Raw genomic sequence first — 14,182 nt, 5'->3', positions numbered from 1 at the left:
ACGGTGTCGAGAGTAAACCAATGTTTGGGGGAGGAAAAAAAAAAAGAGTACTCGCTGATCTTAAACTGTTTACATTAATTAATGGGCCTGTTCAGGGTAATTACATGTTAATCACAAGAGGTATTCTGCATTCACTGATGAAATTGTATCTTCAAGTTCATTGCCTCTTTCTCTTAAAACGTGAGCACTGGATTCACTTGTTCAGGTAAAATTACCAGGCTGTAAACAGAACGTCGTAGCGTATGCCAGTTTTGTAAAATTAGGGCCTTGAAAACTTCAATCACTCGCTAATTGTGGAGCTGATATTTTCCAGGTGTTGTACAACTACATTCTGTCAACCTACTGAAACAGAGCCATGGGTGAAGCGACAGCCGTTTTTAACCGCTTGAATATTCACTTATTAGAATTAAGAAATATCCTTTTGACAGCTATTAGAAAATCCTTTATTTATTTTTTTATCGACCTCATCCTTAGAAAAAGCCTTCGAGAAGCCAAGATTTGGAGTGAGGGGTGACCCTAGAAACGCACACACTACTTTCCGGGGGAGACGGGTTCGGGGCACAGACAGGGATGAACCGCGGCGCCCGACACACAGCAAGCAGGTGACGCTCGGCTGCAGTTACTGCTAATAGATGGTCAGCTTTGATTTTCTGCTTTGTGACTGATCATCTTTTAAGACTTGTCACTAAACGTAAACTGTGATTGATAGCAAAGACTTTATTTTCATGAAATTGAGAAAGAAAAAAAAAAAACTTCCACGTGTATGTGAACAGAACCTAAAGCCAGGGCTTCTGGTAAATTCTCCCAGCACTGTGCAGTAACCTGCCTACAGCATATCCTGGCTTCTGCAGGGAGCAGACCGCAGAGAAAAATTATTCCCGCCTGCAGAAAGCAAGAGATCCAAGGGAACAGCGAGAACACAGCTGCCCGGGTATTTAATTAGGACGAGGCAGACCCGGCCCCCGAGGTACCGAGCGATGAAATACAAGGGTTCCCACCTCTGACGTCACGCCGGTAACTGGGGGTTCAAAACGCGCTTCTGGGAACCCTCGTACTGATCGCTTGCTCAGGTGTCTACATCCTCGGCCCTGCACATAGACCTACAGAAGGACCGAAGGGTCCCTGTGTGACGACGCTGAGACAGCCCGAGCACCGAGTCTGAGTGACGTGTCAGAGGAGGAGGACAGAATCCTGGCTCACGAGAACGTCCGACCTCTCACACGCGTGTCGTCACTCGCATAGCTGCGTGAGCTTCGTGATGGGCAGCAGCAAACGCGCGTTCTGGTAGGAAAAAAAAAAAACCCCATCTTTTCAAATGCCACTAGGCTTCGAGGTCAGTAGAGATGGGACGTAAACAACTGGATAAACACCGAGTCGCAACCCTTCTGGGCGTGAGGCAGCAGAGTGCGCCACAACCCGGCCACCTCGGGTCCGCGGAGGGAGCGCTCGTTACCCATTCTGCCGCAGACGGAAATCACTCCAGACAATTAATGCTTTTTTTTTTTTGCCGAGATGGAGACTCGCCGACAGCGGTCTGTCGCCCGGAAGCCTGTGGCCGCCCCCGGGAGCCCGACCACGGTGGTCACGTAATCGAACCTGTCCTTGACGTGTGCTCGGCGGCAAAGGCGGTGAAATACCTTAAACGTTATCAAACGTCCTATCGTTAAGCAGAAATTAGATGGAAACAAGGGAAGCCTAAAAATTGACTAGGAGTTCAGATGCTCTAATGGCTAATGCGTCCATTTTTCACCTGAAGCCCTCTCCAAACGCAGTTTGCTATTAAGCAAAACCCAAAGAAAGGTAATCAATCCCAACTAAAAAGCACTTATCCCGGGATGACGGTGTGCCTGGCACTTCAAACCCCTGGCTGCCTGCCAAAACCCAGACAACAGCCATCAGGGCCTCCGACCATCTGAGGAGCACAGGGGCCATGCATAATTGACTAGAAGATGGGCTAAAACTGTGCCCAATCAGTGTGTGATCAAAAACGCGTGGCATATTCAGCACCACTTGATTACACGAAGCCTCGTCCTTTCCCTCTCCTTATGAAATCTCTTCAAGGTCCAGAGTACTGTAATAAGATCATTACTGTCAAGCGATACGGATCGCGGGCAATGAGTCTTGGGATGGGAACACATACTTCACAAGCTCCCCGGTCTGCCCCGCTCTCTTTCTCTGTGTTTTACTGCATGCAGAGGCAGCAAGGCGACGAGGTGGCAGATAATGATCACATCACTGTACGGCGACTAGAAAGCGGCTTTTAAGAAAAAGCGGAGAGAAATCAGCTTAAGAGAAACTAAAACATTTTCCCTTTGCTTTTTCTCCCCCTGGAAAAAAAAAAAATTAAATGGAATTAAACTGTGTGCACTGGTCGCTTTTCATGAACTCGGATATAATGTCATTGAATTTAACCATTTGAGAGATTTTCATATCGCAGCAAAGCCCGTTACCCCACAGATAAATGGCCAATTTTCTTCATGTCCCACGTACAAAGGAAGAGGCCTTGTTGCGCTTTTTTGTGTGTGTCTGAACGGCCGTGCCTGCTGAACTCCCCACCGGACCGACTTGTTTCATCGGTGACGACACCCCGGGTTCGATGCCCGGTGCCCCCTGAGCGTCTGTGATGAGAAGGGGTGGAGCTGGCAGGCCGGGGGGCATCGGCCGGGATCTCTAAACAAACAGCAAGTGCGCCCCACTCCGCGCCCCGCTCCGCGCCCCACTCCACGCCCCGGCGACGGGCCAGGGCCGGACCCGGCAGCCAGGCGACACAGGCGTGTGACGAATGCCGACCGACCGGCAGGGGCTGCAGGGAGGGCCGGGGTGCCGAGCCCCTCGCTCCCCCATCCCCGCATCATCCAACGGCTCCACTCCGCTCACCTAAAAAAAGGGATGAACGTAAAAACTTACATTCACTGCATCTGAGTCCAGGGTCCCTAAGTTCAAAAAAAGTTTCGGAAGGCGTGTGTGCCCCTGTGACACTGCCAGGAGCGCCCGCCCTCGGACCCGGCACCGTCCGCACGGAGCCACGCCGGTGGCCCGTTTCCCAGCACACAGGGACAAGCACCGTCTGCAGGGACGTCACGCCACCGCACGGGTCCTGAGGACAGAGGCTGAGACCGAGCCCCGCAAAGGAATGGCTGCTGCCAAGTCCTCGGAGGCAGGGCTGCGGCGTGGCGGGCGTGGCCCCCCAGCTGCTGGCCCCCCGGGGACTGCCCTGAGGGGAACGGGAAGGCATGGGAGGCAGGGCCGGGAGCCGTGGCCCTGGGAGGCTCCCCTCCATGGCCTGGCCCCCAAAGCCCCTTCCAGGAGGATGACACGGGCGCAAAGCGAGAGGTGCGGCCCTCCAAGGCCTTCGGGCCGGACGCAGACCCCGAACGGCACTCACCTGCTGCTCACGGGCAGGTTACCTAGCTTCACCGAATCTTCCTCCTTGTTTGTGAAAGTGGAGATACCACCACCCCCTGGCCAACACAACTGGGTGCTTTGAAGGGTGCAGTGAGGCCACACACGTTTAAGATCTGACGCAACTGTGCCTTCCCTCCTTCGTGCTTGATGACGTAACCTGACGAGGGACCCGGGACCCAGCGCAGAGGGGCAGTAGAGAGAGGACACGCTCTGCGGGGCTGCGGCTGACTGCCGTGAGCGAGTCCGTGAACTGCTCTCCCCTTTACCTACTTTCCTACCCCGGCAGGCACGTCGACCCCACAGACAGGAAGGGAACCTTACAAGGCCTTCTGGGCTGGATGTTTGTGTCCCCACGCCCGGGTCGTCTGCTGAAGCCCTAAGCCCCAGTGTGAAGGTATCTGGAGATGACATCTTTGGGAGGTAATCAGGGCCGGAGGAAGTCGCGAGGGTGGGGCCCTCGTGACGCAGTTAGTGGCCTTCCAAGAAGGGGAAGAGCGATCCCACTCTGCACACGCTGAGGAAAGGCCAGTGGGGGACACGGTGGGAAGGGGGGCTCTGCAAGCTGGGTACTGCGCCCTCACCAGGACGGAACTGTCCCCCACACCCTGATCCCGGGCGCCCAGCCTCCAGAACGCTGGGAGACAAATCCCGCTTAAGCCGCAAGGCGTTCTCCACTTCCCATTTGCCAAGCTGCTTGTACGCAGAGTACGTTTTGCATTTAGTCACCATCTTGTTTGTTTGTTTCGCGTCTTCAGGACAAGGAAGGACGTCCCCGGTGAGATGACACTGCCAGGTTTCAGCACTGCCAGGGCTGGCAGGCAAGACGCAGGGCGCTCGGCTCGGAAATAGGATCCTCAGGCGCCCTGGACTCCGGAAACCCCCGGGCGCGTGCGTCTCACGGGGAGGGGCCCAGACGTCTGAGGGCCGCACGAGGTGGAGATGCACGAGATGCGGGTGTCGCCACGTCTCTCCTCTGAACACGTTCCCATTTGCAGCCTGTACTTTCTGTGACAAAAGGCCGGCAGCAAGGTAAGAGGGTGACGAGCAAACGAACAATCAGCACAGGAAGGGGCGCGCGCGCTGAGCAGCACTGCCCGGCCCCTCCCGGCTACGGCAGATCACGTCACATCCCGGGTCTCACTTTCGTCGCTGACTCACGTGATAGGCAAAGAGCTTCATGGCTCTAACGTTTTGAGAACATCAAGGAAATGACTTAGATTATCTTGGGTTCCCCGATGTGGGGGTCCCCCGACCTAGGCAGAGTTCCGATCCCGGGCTGCCCGGAGGACACGCGCCACCCCGAGTTCCGCCGGGCTCCGGAGGCTGAGGGCGGCTCCTGCGGGTTGGGCCATGCCAGGAGAAGCAGCATCTGAGTTCAGGAACAAGACAAAGCGTTCAGGTCCAACGCGTGCACGTCCCTCACACGGGGGCCCTGGAAGCAGGTGCACTGACCGAAGGCGAGCCCGCTGCTGTGTGCGGGTGGCAGGGGACAGAGGACGAGCTTGCTCCGTCTCACCAGGAGGCCCCGGGCCACTGAGGAGTCCCGAGTCACCTTACAGCGAGATCTGCCACGTATTCGCTTTGCATATTCCTCTCCCCTGTTTTTTTCTGTTTGTTTGTTTGAATAACAGACATATCGTTCTCTGTACAATGGGACGTGAACAGCTTGTGTCCTCTGCGAAACCTCCCTGGGCGGTTCCCGGGGCCCCGAGGTGCTCCAGGCACCTTGCACTCCTGGCACAGGCTGCCCGGGCAGCCATGACTTATGGACCTGCTTCCTCCATGGGATGGTGGGCACCCTGGTCACGTCTGCATCCAGCCCAGGGCGGTGTTCTCGGCGGGCCGCAGGCAGCGGACACACTTCCATGGAACTGAACTGAACTCTCCCGTTTGCGTGAACTTCAAGAGAAAAAAAAAAGTACCCCGAATTCTCTCTCGCTGCTGGTCCCTCATGACAGGGGTCCTCCGCTCCGGCCTCTCCTGCTGCGGAGCTGTCGCCTGTTTATTTCCGACCCGCTGGCTCCCACGAAGGGTCAGTGTGCGCCTACGGCTCGCGTGCGTTTGTGTCGGGTGGACTGTACCCCACAGGGTGGCTTTCGAGTCGGCCGTGCCCCGTCCACGACATCAGCGTCTAGGAAACCCGGATCCACTCCATTTCAGCACGTTCGTTGTCATGGAGGCCGGAGTGACAGCCGGAGTGAGCTCTCTTTGGAAAGACGATCTGGTGTGTGGGGAGTGGGCGAGTCCGGCTCCTGTACCCTCCAGCTCGATGGCACAGCAACCGGGCCAGGCTCCCGGCCCCCGCCCCGGGGCCCACGTCGCTGCGTCTCAGGGTCGACTTCCAGGCAGATCCCCGAGTCCTGCTTTCCCACATTCGCTGTAACGGACGGCTGAGCGCGGCTCCTCAGCGCCACGAACCGGCCAGTGTCACCAGGCAGCTCGACGAAGATGACGAAAACTTACTGCCGGTGGCGGGGTTTCCGTCGGCCGTGGAGACGTCTCGCCCCCTCCGCTTCCGCTCGAGGGGGCCCGCGGACCGCAGCCGGCGTGCGTGTGAAGGTTGCGAGGAGGAAATGCAAGAGGGGTGCGTAGCGCTGACACCTGCGCGGCTGCCACACCCCCTGGTGCCCCCCGCCGCAACCCCGAGTAACGCGGAATCAAACAGGAAACCGATGGCCTTTTCCCGGCCCCGACGTCTCGCCCTGCGCTCGCCATCGCACGCCACATGGAGTGACCAGCGTGCTTTCTGTGCTGAAGGACAGAGGATGAGAGCGACCTGGTCATACGACACTTAGAAAGGAAACACCACGCCCTGCCTATCAGGAGGCGCAAACTCCCCAAACTTCGCACCCATGGCGCCCACTGCACAACGGCCAGCACTGCCCAACGGGCACAGTGACGCAGCTCCAATGCTTCCTTGTAGCAACAGCGTGATCACGACGTGACACAGTCACGACATCGATAACGAAACCGCAACGCCTCGTGCTCAATTCGCTCCTCCATGCCGCCTCCCTAAGCCTCCGATAATAAAGTTTCCCTAAAGTAAACAGAAAACAGCAACGTTTGTCTCTTCGTTATCTACGTGAAAACGGAACTGCATTTTGCGATGGATTTAATCGCCACCACTGGGGTTTTAAGTCGTGGTAAGCGGACGGCACTAGGTGTGAATGGGACGCTGTCTGCCGCGTTCTCTTAAGGGAGTTGAGGCGCACGCACCAGGCCCGCGGGACATAAACTTACGTGCTGCCGCCGGCCAGTTCCCCCTGCCACCCGCAACTTGACGCCGCTGCGTCCTGCTCCGGAGCTTCCTGGCCTTTCCAGTGCCCCGCCCGAAACCCTAGGTGCGCCTCTGCGTACGCCCTGCCTCGAGGCTCTGGGCGTCTCGGGGTGACATAGAACCCGAGCTTCATTTCTCGAGGCTCCCACAGAGCCAAACACACAGCGCGTCCGCTGCGCTGGCGGCTTGATGTCTGATGAAAGAGTAAAATGATTCACAATGTCAGGTTCTCCTTCGAAAGGAGGGAACCAGGCCAGTCTGGGCTGACCTTTGCCACTCGGAGTTAATGAAGTTTGTAAACAGGCTCGGGGCTCACCTCTGACGGCGTAGTGGGTGCAGCTGTGATGGGCACTTTGTTGTTTTTTTTTCTGCCGTAACGGAGAGAGGCCGGCTCGTGACTCTCCCTCTACGAGATAATATTTCGATACCCATCCAGGCTCCACCATACGATGGTTCTATAAAGACCCGGAGTGAACCACCAAGGGGTTGTTTGTGGGTGATGAGGATAAAATCCATTCCCTTCTGAGATCTTCAGAACAAGCACCGTGAACCCAAGGTGGCAGAGAACCCGCAACGGGATTTGCGCACACGCTCTTACATAACGGCATCGGGTACATCCGGGCTGGCCCTGCGTTTTCAAAGGGAGATCTACGCCGCACACCTTCTAGATGCTACGAGCCATTTAAAAGTCCGTGTCTTTACGTGGAATCTCAGAAATATCAAGGAAGCTACTCTGCCTGCCCCACTCCCAGATTCAAAAGCCGCTCCACCAACCTCAAAGACTTGCTCTGCGCCTGGTGGAAAGAGTTTTGCGGCAGAGAATCAAGAGACAGCTCCGTCGCCTACCAGCAGCCTGACCCTGGACAAGGGAGCCACTTAACCTCGCTGCTCTTCCAGCTTCTCGCTGGGGAAACGGGGACATTGACGCTGGATGCAAACGCGCAGGAATGTCCCAGCGCTAACGAGAGCCACCGGGTCCGGGACCACGGGGCGGGGCTGCGGACGCCAGTCTCACTTCCACGCCCATGACCTCCCCGCGGGACCCCGGACGAGGAGACGGCGAGAACGCGTCCCAGTCCGAAGACGCCGCCGAAGGACGGCGACCATCAAAGGGCTCCCACGTGCCGCCCGCCCGAGGGCCTCCGGGCAGCTGCCCTTGAACTTGGTGTGGCCACGAACGCGGGGTCCGTGGTGCCATCGTCCTTCCATGGCCCCCATTCCACTGCGAAGGCCCAGCGGCGCTGTGCCCACTGCTGGGGACAGGGACGCCTGCCTCTCCAGCCAGTGCTGGCCCTTGACGGCTCCCCTTTGAACGCCCGAGCCACAGTCCACCTCCGTGAGGCTTCCTCCCGTCGGTCCCCATGAAGCCAGTGGGACCACCCGGGGCGAGCTACGGCTCCACGCGCCCTCTGAGCACAGCCAGCACAGCTCCACGCCCCCCTCCTTGGTCACGAGGCTGCTCCCCACTTCGCTTACCTCACAGGGGTCCCCCACGACCTGGCCCACCATCATCACAGAGTTAGGGCGTCCAGGTCTGACCACTCGACATTTTCTTAAAGACATTTAACAACTCTGAGCAACTCGAATCCAACTTAAAATCAGGAGCGTCATTATTTTAACGTCCCCAGAGATCTATTAAATAGGAATAAAGTAGAAATGGGATACACGAGGTTTTCTTTAAAAAGCTTAAGGCCAGCCTTGCGTTTTTCTGTGCTAAGGCTACAGGACGCTGGTCTAACAAGTGCTGTCTCTCAGAGCTGAAGTCGACGGTCGCATGTCCCAGTTCGGACATGCGTCACGGTCTAGTTTTCCTGGATAAAAACGTCACCAAGTAACATAATATTACAAAAAAGGGCCATGGTCTTTGAAAAAGTCTCACAGACTTTAGAGATTAAGAACTGATCTAATCTTCGGGGTAGGGGTGGGAGGGGGGCTCCTGGCAGGCGCGGGGGCGCGTGGGGGGACACACTGCACAGAGGTAGCAGGAACAACCAGGCACCCATCCGCCTTTCTGCGGCTCTCCTGCTAAAGCGACGTGGGACGTCACAATCAGAAAGTGAGGCCTCACGCTTCCTGGAGGAGGAGGCTGAACTGCTTTAAAATTTTTGACTTTTTAAATGATACCCACAGTTATGTATGAGCCCAGTGAGGGGCCTGATCGCCCCAACATCTCTATACTCATCGTGTACGAGAGCCAGTCAAGTCACCACGCCAAAGTAGTGACACAGGAATCCCCGGCCAGAGCTTCTGCTGCTCTAGACGTATTCCACTCACTTAAGATTGTACATGTAAGAAAATGACGGTTCTGTTCAGGTCAGGTCACGGCGTCTTCTGCCGCGGGACGCAGACGAGAAGCGCGTGGCCGAGCAGAATGAGTGTGCATGTGGCAAGGAGCTGGTGACAGGGCCGTCCATGTCCCACTGGCCACACCAAGGCCCCCTCCTACCTGTGGACAGGTGTGCTGTGGGCAGTGCCGGAACCTCGCGCTCAGCTGGGCGCCTGGCAGCCTGCGTGACGGCTCCCGTCCACCCGGGGGCCCTCGGGGATGATAGTGGGCAGCACGTGCCCTTGTTCCCGAGAAGCCTGGTCTCCTGCGGTGACGCGGGCTCCCGGTGCAGACCTGCAGGGACCTGCGGGCGGCACCACGGAGGTGGGAGCCTGGGCGGCTTCCCCCACACCCCTGCCCGACATGGACATGTGCGGCCAGCTCCGCGCCCCGCAGTTCTCACGCCCTCTGCTTCGGCTTGCGTTTGGTCAAGGAGCGGGGAGCATGGGCGACACGGGGCAGTGGGACGGCGAGGCGAGGGTGCTGCCGGCCTGGGCTCCCTCGTCCTCTGGTCACCTCAGGGTGGACGTGGCCCTGGTTGAAGGCCACAGCTCTCAACCGTAGGCTTTCCCCAGACAGCTCCCTCTGCCTCCTTTCCCTGTCGGGTGCCTGGGCTCCGCACCATCCCGCATGCGGCTTGTCCCACACCCTGCAGAGGGTCCCGTGGTTGACAACAGCCCTCGATGGGCCGGCGTGAGGTGCCACGTTCCCCCAGGACTGACTGACGTGGGTGACTGTCAGAGAAACCCTATTTTTCTCATACTCCAAACAGAATGAAATCTAGTCATTTCTTCCGGGGGGGATGTCGAAAACCACAGAACCCACCACCTTACAACATCTTGCGTAAAAGACGTTCTATCTGTAACGGAGGCTTCAGCACGAGGTCAGACAACAGACACACACACATGGGCAGGGCCCGGTCACAACGCCATGCAGGACAGGGACGCAGAAATGGTGTCTTGTAACTGAAATTAAATAGCATCCTCTAAGAGGAAAGCACAACCAGCTTTCTGTAACATGAAGAACAGAACGCTTAAATGTACCTGCTTTACACGGTATACTTTAAAGAGTTAAAAGCTGTTGAGACTGTTAAAAATACTGCATATCAGAACCCGAAATAACCTCCACTGTAGGAGGCATTACGGCTGCAGGCGTTAGACGAAGGAGGGGGAAAAATGTGCCCTAGAAATAATGCAATAGTTTGTCTTGCAAAACATGACTCCTTTACAGTTTGGGAGGTAACTTTTCCTGGGGAAAAATTACACATTTTCTTTTAATAGAGAACGCGCCATCTTACTGGCTACCGGGAGGACGTCACGGCTGTTGGATTCGGAGACGACACGTTCTCAGGCTGGGAGGCCTGGGGCTTCTCTCCCAGCACAGGTGTTACCTCCCGAACCGTTTCTCGGCCCCGCGCTTGGACGCTGCTGTGACTCCGCATCTGGGCATCTCCACGGTGCCCGGGCGTCTGTCCCTCCACTTACGTCACAGTCATTTTTAGGCTGATCATCTGTTTCCGCCTGGTCCCAGGTCTAACCCCAGTAACTCTGGAAGTGGCCCGGAAAGCTGACGGGGGCGGGGGTGGTCCCGCACGCCCGCGGCCCCTCTCCCACCTTCCTTCACGCTCCTCTCTGGCTGGGACATGCGTTTGAGCCGCCTTCCGACTGAACATGCAAACGCTACTCATGTGCATCATGGCTGCACCTTCTTCACAGGGTCCCCGCTGTGTCGGCAGGTGGCCGGGGTAACTCGAACGTGTAAGATGCAGATAACGTAGTTATCGGTAGGCCTCACACGCAGTTTCTGCCAGGTGGCGCTTCTGAAAATCCACTGGTTGGAAACACATGACAAACACAATGAGATGTCCTGTGAAATGGGCCTAAAGCAGACCTTACTCTGCCCCCAGGTCTGTGTGTCACACGTACCCGCCGGGTGAGAGGCCACGCTTCTTCCTGATTTCACCCCAAATCCGTGCCGGGGTGGGGTGAGGGCACACGTGCCTGGCCGGGGCTCTCTCCTGGGCAGCTGTCTGAAGGAGCCTTGCCCATGCCCGGCATCGGTGGCCGGACCCCGCTGCAGCGGGAAGCACCGTGCTGTCCGGGGGGTGCACCAATCCACACTATTTTTCACCAGTGCTGAGATAACAGAATCAGCCTCATGAATCACAACGAGAGGAAGTCGGTTTCCTTCGGCTAAACTTGGGAGCAGGAAGCCCACGGGAGGCGAAACCGTAGGAAACACGAGGAAGCAGCAGAGTTCTCAGCCGCTCCCCAGCTCGGCCTCCGTGGGGGCCCCAGCAAGGCCCCCGACACTCCGCTCGGACCTCGGTCTCCCCGCTAAAGACGCCGCCGCGGCCCAGCTCCCAGGGCTGTGGCACATTGTGCACAGAGTCACACGCACCGTGACCGAGTCACACGCGCACCGTGACCGTCCCCCCCTCGCTAACGGGCGCGCTGTGGGTTTGCAAGTCCATCCTGGATCTGGGTGGGGGGGAGGCGCCTCTGGTAACACTGCCACACCTCACACTGCCACTCCTCACACTGCCACTCCTCACACTGCCACTCCTCACACTGCCACTCCGCGCTGGACAGCCGAGCAAGCAGGAAGGGCAGGGGGCAGAGCGGGAACACAAAGACAGACACGTCAGCTCTGAAGGGAGCTCCGGGCCTGGGGAACCCGTGCTGAAAACAGACCCTTCTGCTACCGCGGGCCTCACGGATCACCGTGCGCGCTACGCGGCGCTGTTCCGAAGCCTGATTTCCCTCTGGAGTCCTCCTTCGACGAGTTCGTGACAGCTGCATTAAACCCTCTCTCCTAACGTGGTGTGTGCGTGAGTGCGTGAATGCGTGTGTGTGTGCGTGAATGCATGGGCAATGTGCGTGTGTGCGTCCCACTCGCATCTGCAGAATAAAGAAATGCAAAGCCAGCTGCCGGGCCGACTTCCGAAAGATCACATCTGGCTGTCACAGAATAAAAATGAAGGACTGGACAAGTCTAGGGAGAATCGACAGGAGCAGGGACCCCCAGAGCTCTCAGAGAGCCAGCCGGTGACAGGTGTGGGGAGGTCACGGCACGCTGCTGACGGCCAGCACGGGGCAGCTGGCTCACCGGACCTGGGCACAGGCTGCCCAGGCAGGGCGAAAGCTAGGAGCTGACCAGGCGTCTGGCGGGGCAATCGGCATCGCCACCGGCAGGTGACAGCTGCTGGCAGGTAAGACAACGGATTCGGGGGAATGATCTCGAAGATCAGCCAGGGATGGGCAGGTCTTGAGGGCCCGCTGGCGCCGCCGTGCAAACAGAAGGCACACACGGTGACCTGCGTTACTGTGCATTCGCGGTTCCCGGGGGGGCGTAGGCTCACAGGTTTGAAAGACACAAGCTAACTTTCCGAAACGCGGACTCTCAAAGGGAAACCTTACCTTCCGCGGTGCCCGACAGACCGTCGGCCTTGAAGTTGCTCGTGCTTTTCTTCCTCCGGTGCTTCTTTCTGTTGGCGTGGGGGGAGGGGGGCGGGTCGAGCTTGGGGCTGGTGGTGCTGGAGATACTTGGGCTGGAGCACACAGAGTCGCCCAGCCCCGTGTCTGCCACCGGACCGGAAAAGGCAAGAGAACGCAAGTGTTAACACTTAAAGATTAAGCAGACGCTGCAAAAATGCTAAGACAGTGCTCACCCCAGACCGCATCGAGCCCTGCGGATAACCGACCAGACCGCCGACCTGTGGACGGGACGCGAGGCTGCTGGGCGGGAGCCTGGGGCACCCGGCACCGGAGGGTCACGGACGGTGGTCAAAAGGCACCGATTCCCAGTTACAAAGTTACTGAGTTATAACATACAATGGAATTAACATGACTACAGTCTACGTAATAACTACGCTATGTCACATGAGTTTATGATACCGTGTTACTTATGGGAAAGCTGCGAGGAGAATAGGCTTCGAAAGGTCTCCCCACGGGCAAGAAATCGTAACTGTGACGAGAGGTGTCGGCTGGGCCTGCGGTGGTGCTGTTTCACGGCACGCACACACGCACGTGCCCTCCAGATCACTGTTTCACGGCACGTGCACACGCACGTGCCCTCCAGATCACTGTTTCACGGCACGCGCACACGCACGTGCCCTCCAGATCACTGTTTCACGGCACGCGCACACGCACGTGCCCTCCAGATCACTGTTTCACGGCACGCGCACACGCACGTGCCCTCCAGATCACTGTTTCACGGCACGCACACACACACGTGCCCTCCAGATCACTGCCGCACACCTGAATCTACGGTCATGTGATGTATCAACTGCACATCCCGCCCCCCAAAAGAAACAGCAGAAAGAAAAAGATCCCGCAGCCTGTTGCCCTGGCGTGCCCCCCGCCATTCAAAAACAGGCACGTCTTTCTGCAGTGTCTCGACGCGGCGGCGAACGTGACATTCTCTACTTCGCACGAGCGGAGTCCTGGAGAAGGCGAGTGTGGCGTCCGTGCTTTTTACGTGCTTCTTCTTCTCTTCCCGTAACTGCCTTCGTACGCTAGGAATGACATTAAGGCGCTTAGAAACACGCAGGAAAGGGTCATCTCCAAGGGATGCATGCGCACAGGATGAGGCAGCCCTGACCGCCTCGGCTCTACCCCGACCCGGCGTGTGGCCGTGTGGCCGCGGTGGCAGCTTGTCACCAGCGGAGCCCCACACGGCGTCTCTCTCTCACCAGGGGCCACCTAGAGCGTTTGGAAGTCGACACGGCAGACCTGCCGACTTCTGATGCACCCACGTTATGTATCCAATACAACCAGCAGCAGCACGAATGTGCTAATTCGCTGTAAGTGAAACTCTCGGTTTACGATGTCTGTTTTTATCTTTATCAAAGAGGAAACCGAAGTCGTGCTAGAAGACCAGCTACGAACATGGAATCCACCCAGAACAAAAGACACCGAGAGAGTGAGGAGAGACACCGTCTCAACACCTCCGTCGTTTTAAGGAGCCTTTGTTTGACGACTCAGCATCTTTGTAATTCAAAAGGCAGGACGTTCTGTGCACTATCCTGCGCTCGCTGGACTAATTTTCAAGCACCTTCCATGGACCAGCCACTTTTCTAGACAGTTGGGAGCCATCCCTGAGAGAAACAGACACAGGTCCCGTCCCAGGGGCATGGGGTCGTGGCAAGGCCACGACGTGGACTCCGTGAGGAG

The 14,182-nt window shown here is 57.5% G+C and overlaps 1 protein-coding gene and 1 long non-coding RNA gene across 10 annotated transcripts in view; both read right to left on the bottom strand.

The window, feature by feature from the left end:
• Positions 1-14,182, bottom strand: part of LOC120600635 (arf-GAP with GTPase, ANK repeat and PH domain-containing protein 1) — a 317,727-nt gene that overhangs the window by 95,483 nt on the left and 208,062 nt on the right. For 7 of the 9 annotated variants that reach the window (XR_005652247.1, XM_039860060.1, XM_039860076.1 and 4 more), the window contains one exon: positions 12,428-12,589. The exons of the other annotated variants lie outside the window; for them this stretch is intronic. Coding sequence is in view for 6 of the 7 variants with exons in the window: in XM_039860060.1 (XP_039715994.1) it covers positions 12,428-12,589 (162 nt within the window). In the remaining variant the exon portion in view is untranslated. The remainder of the gene's footprint in view (positions 1-12,427; positions 12,590-14,182) is intronic. 9 annotated transcript variants of the gene reach the window in all.
• Positions 9,961-11,495, bottom strand: LOC120600712 (uncharacterized). Its single transcript, XR_005652276.1, has 2 exons — positions 10,934-11,495; positions 9,961-10,838 (listed from the first exon to the last, which is right to left on the bottom strand). It is a non-coding gene; the product is annotated as an uncharacterized LOC120600712 (long non-coding RNA).

This window comes from Pteropus medius, unplaced genomic scaffold, assembly GCF_902729225.1.
Source record: "Pteropus medius unplaced genomic scaffold, Ma_sr-lr_union100, whole genome shotgun sequence".
Lineage (NCBI taxonomy): Eukaryota > Metazoa > Chordata > Mammalia > Chiroptera > Pteropodidae > Pteropus > Pteropus medius.
This window is presented reverse-complemented; position numbering and strand designations above follow the sequence as displayed.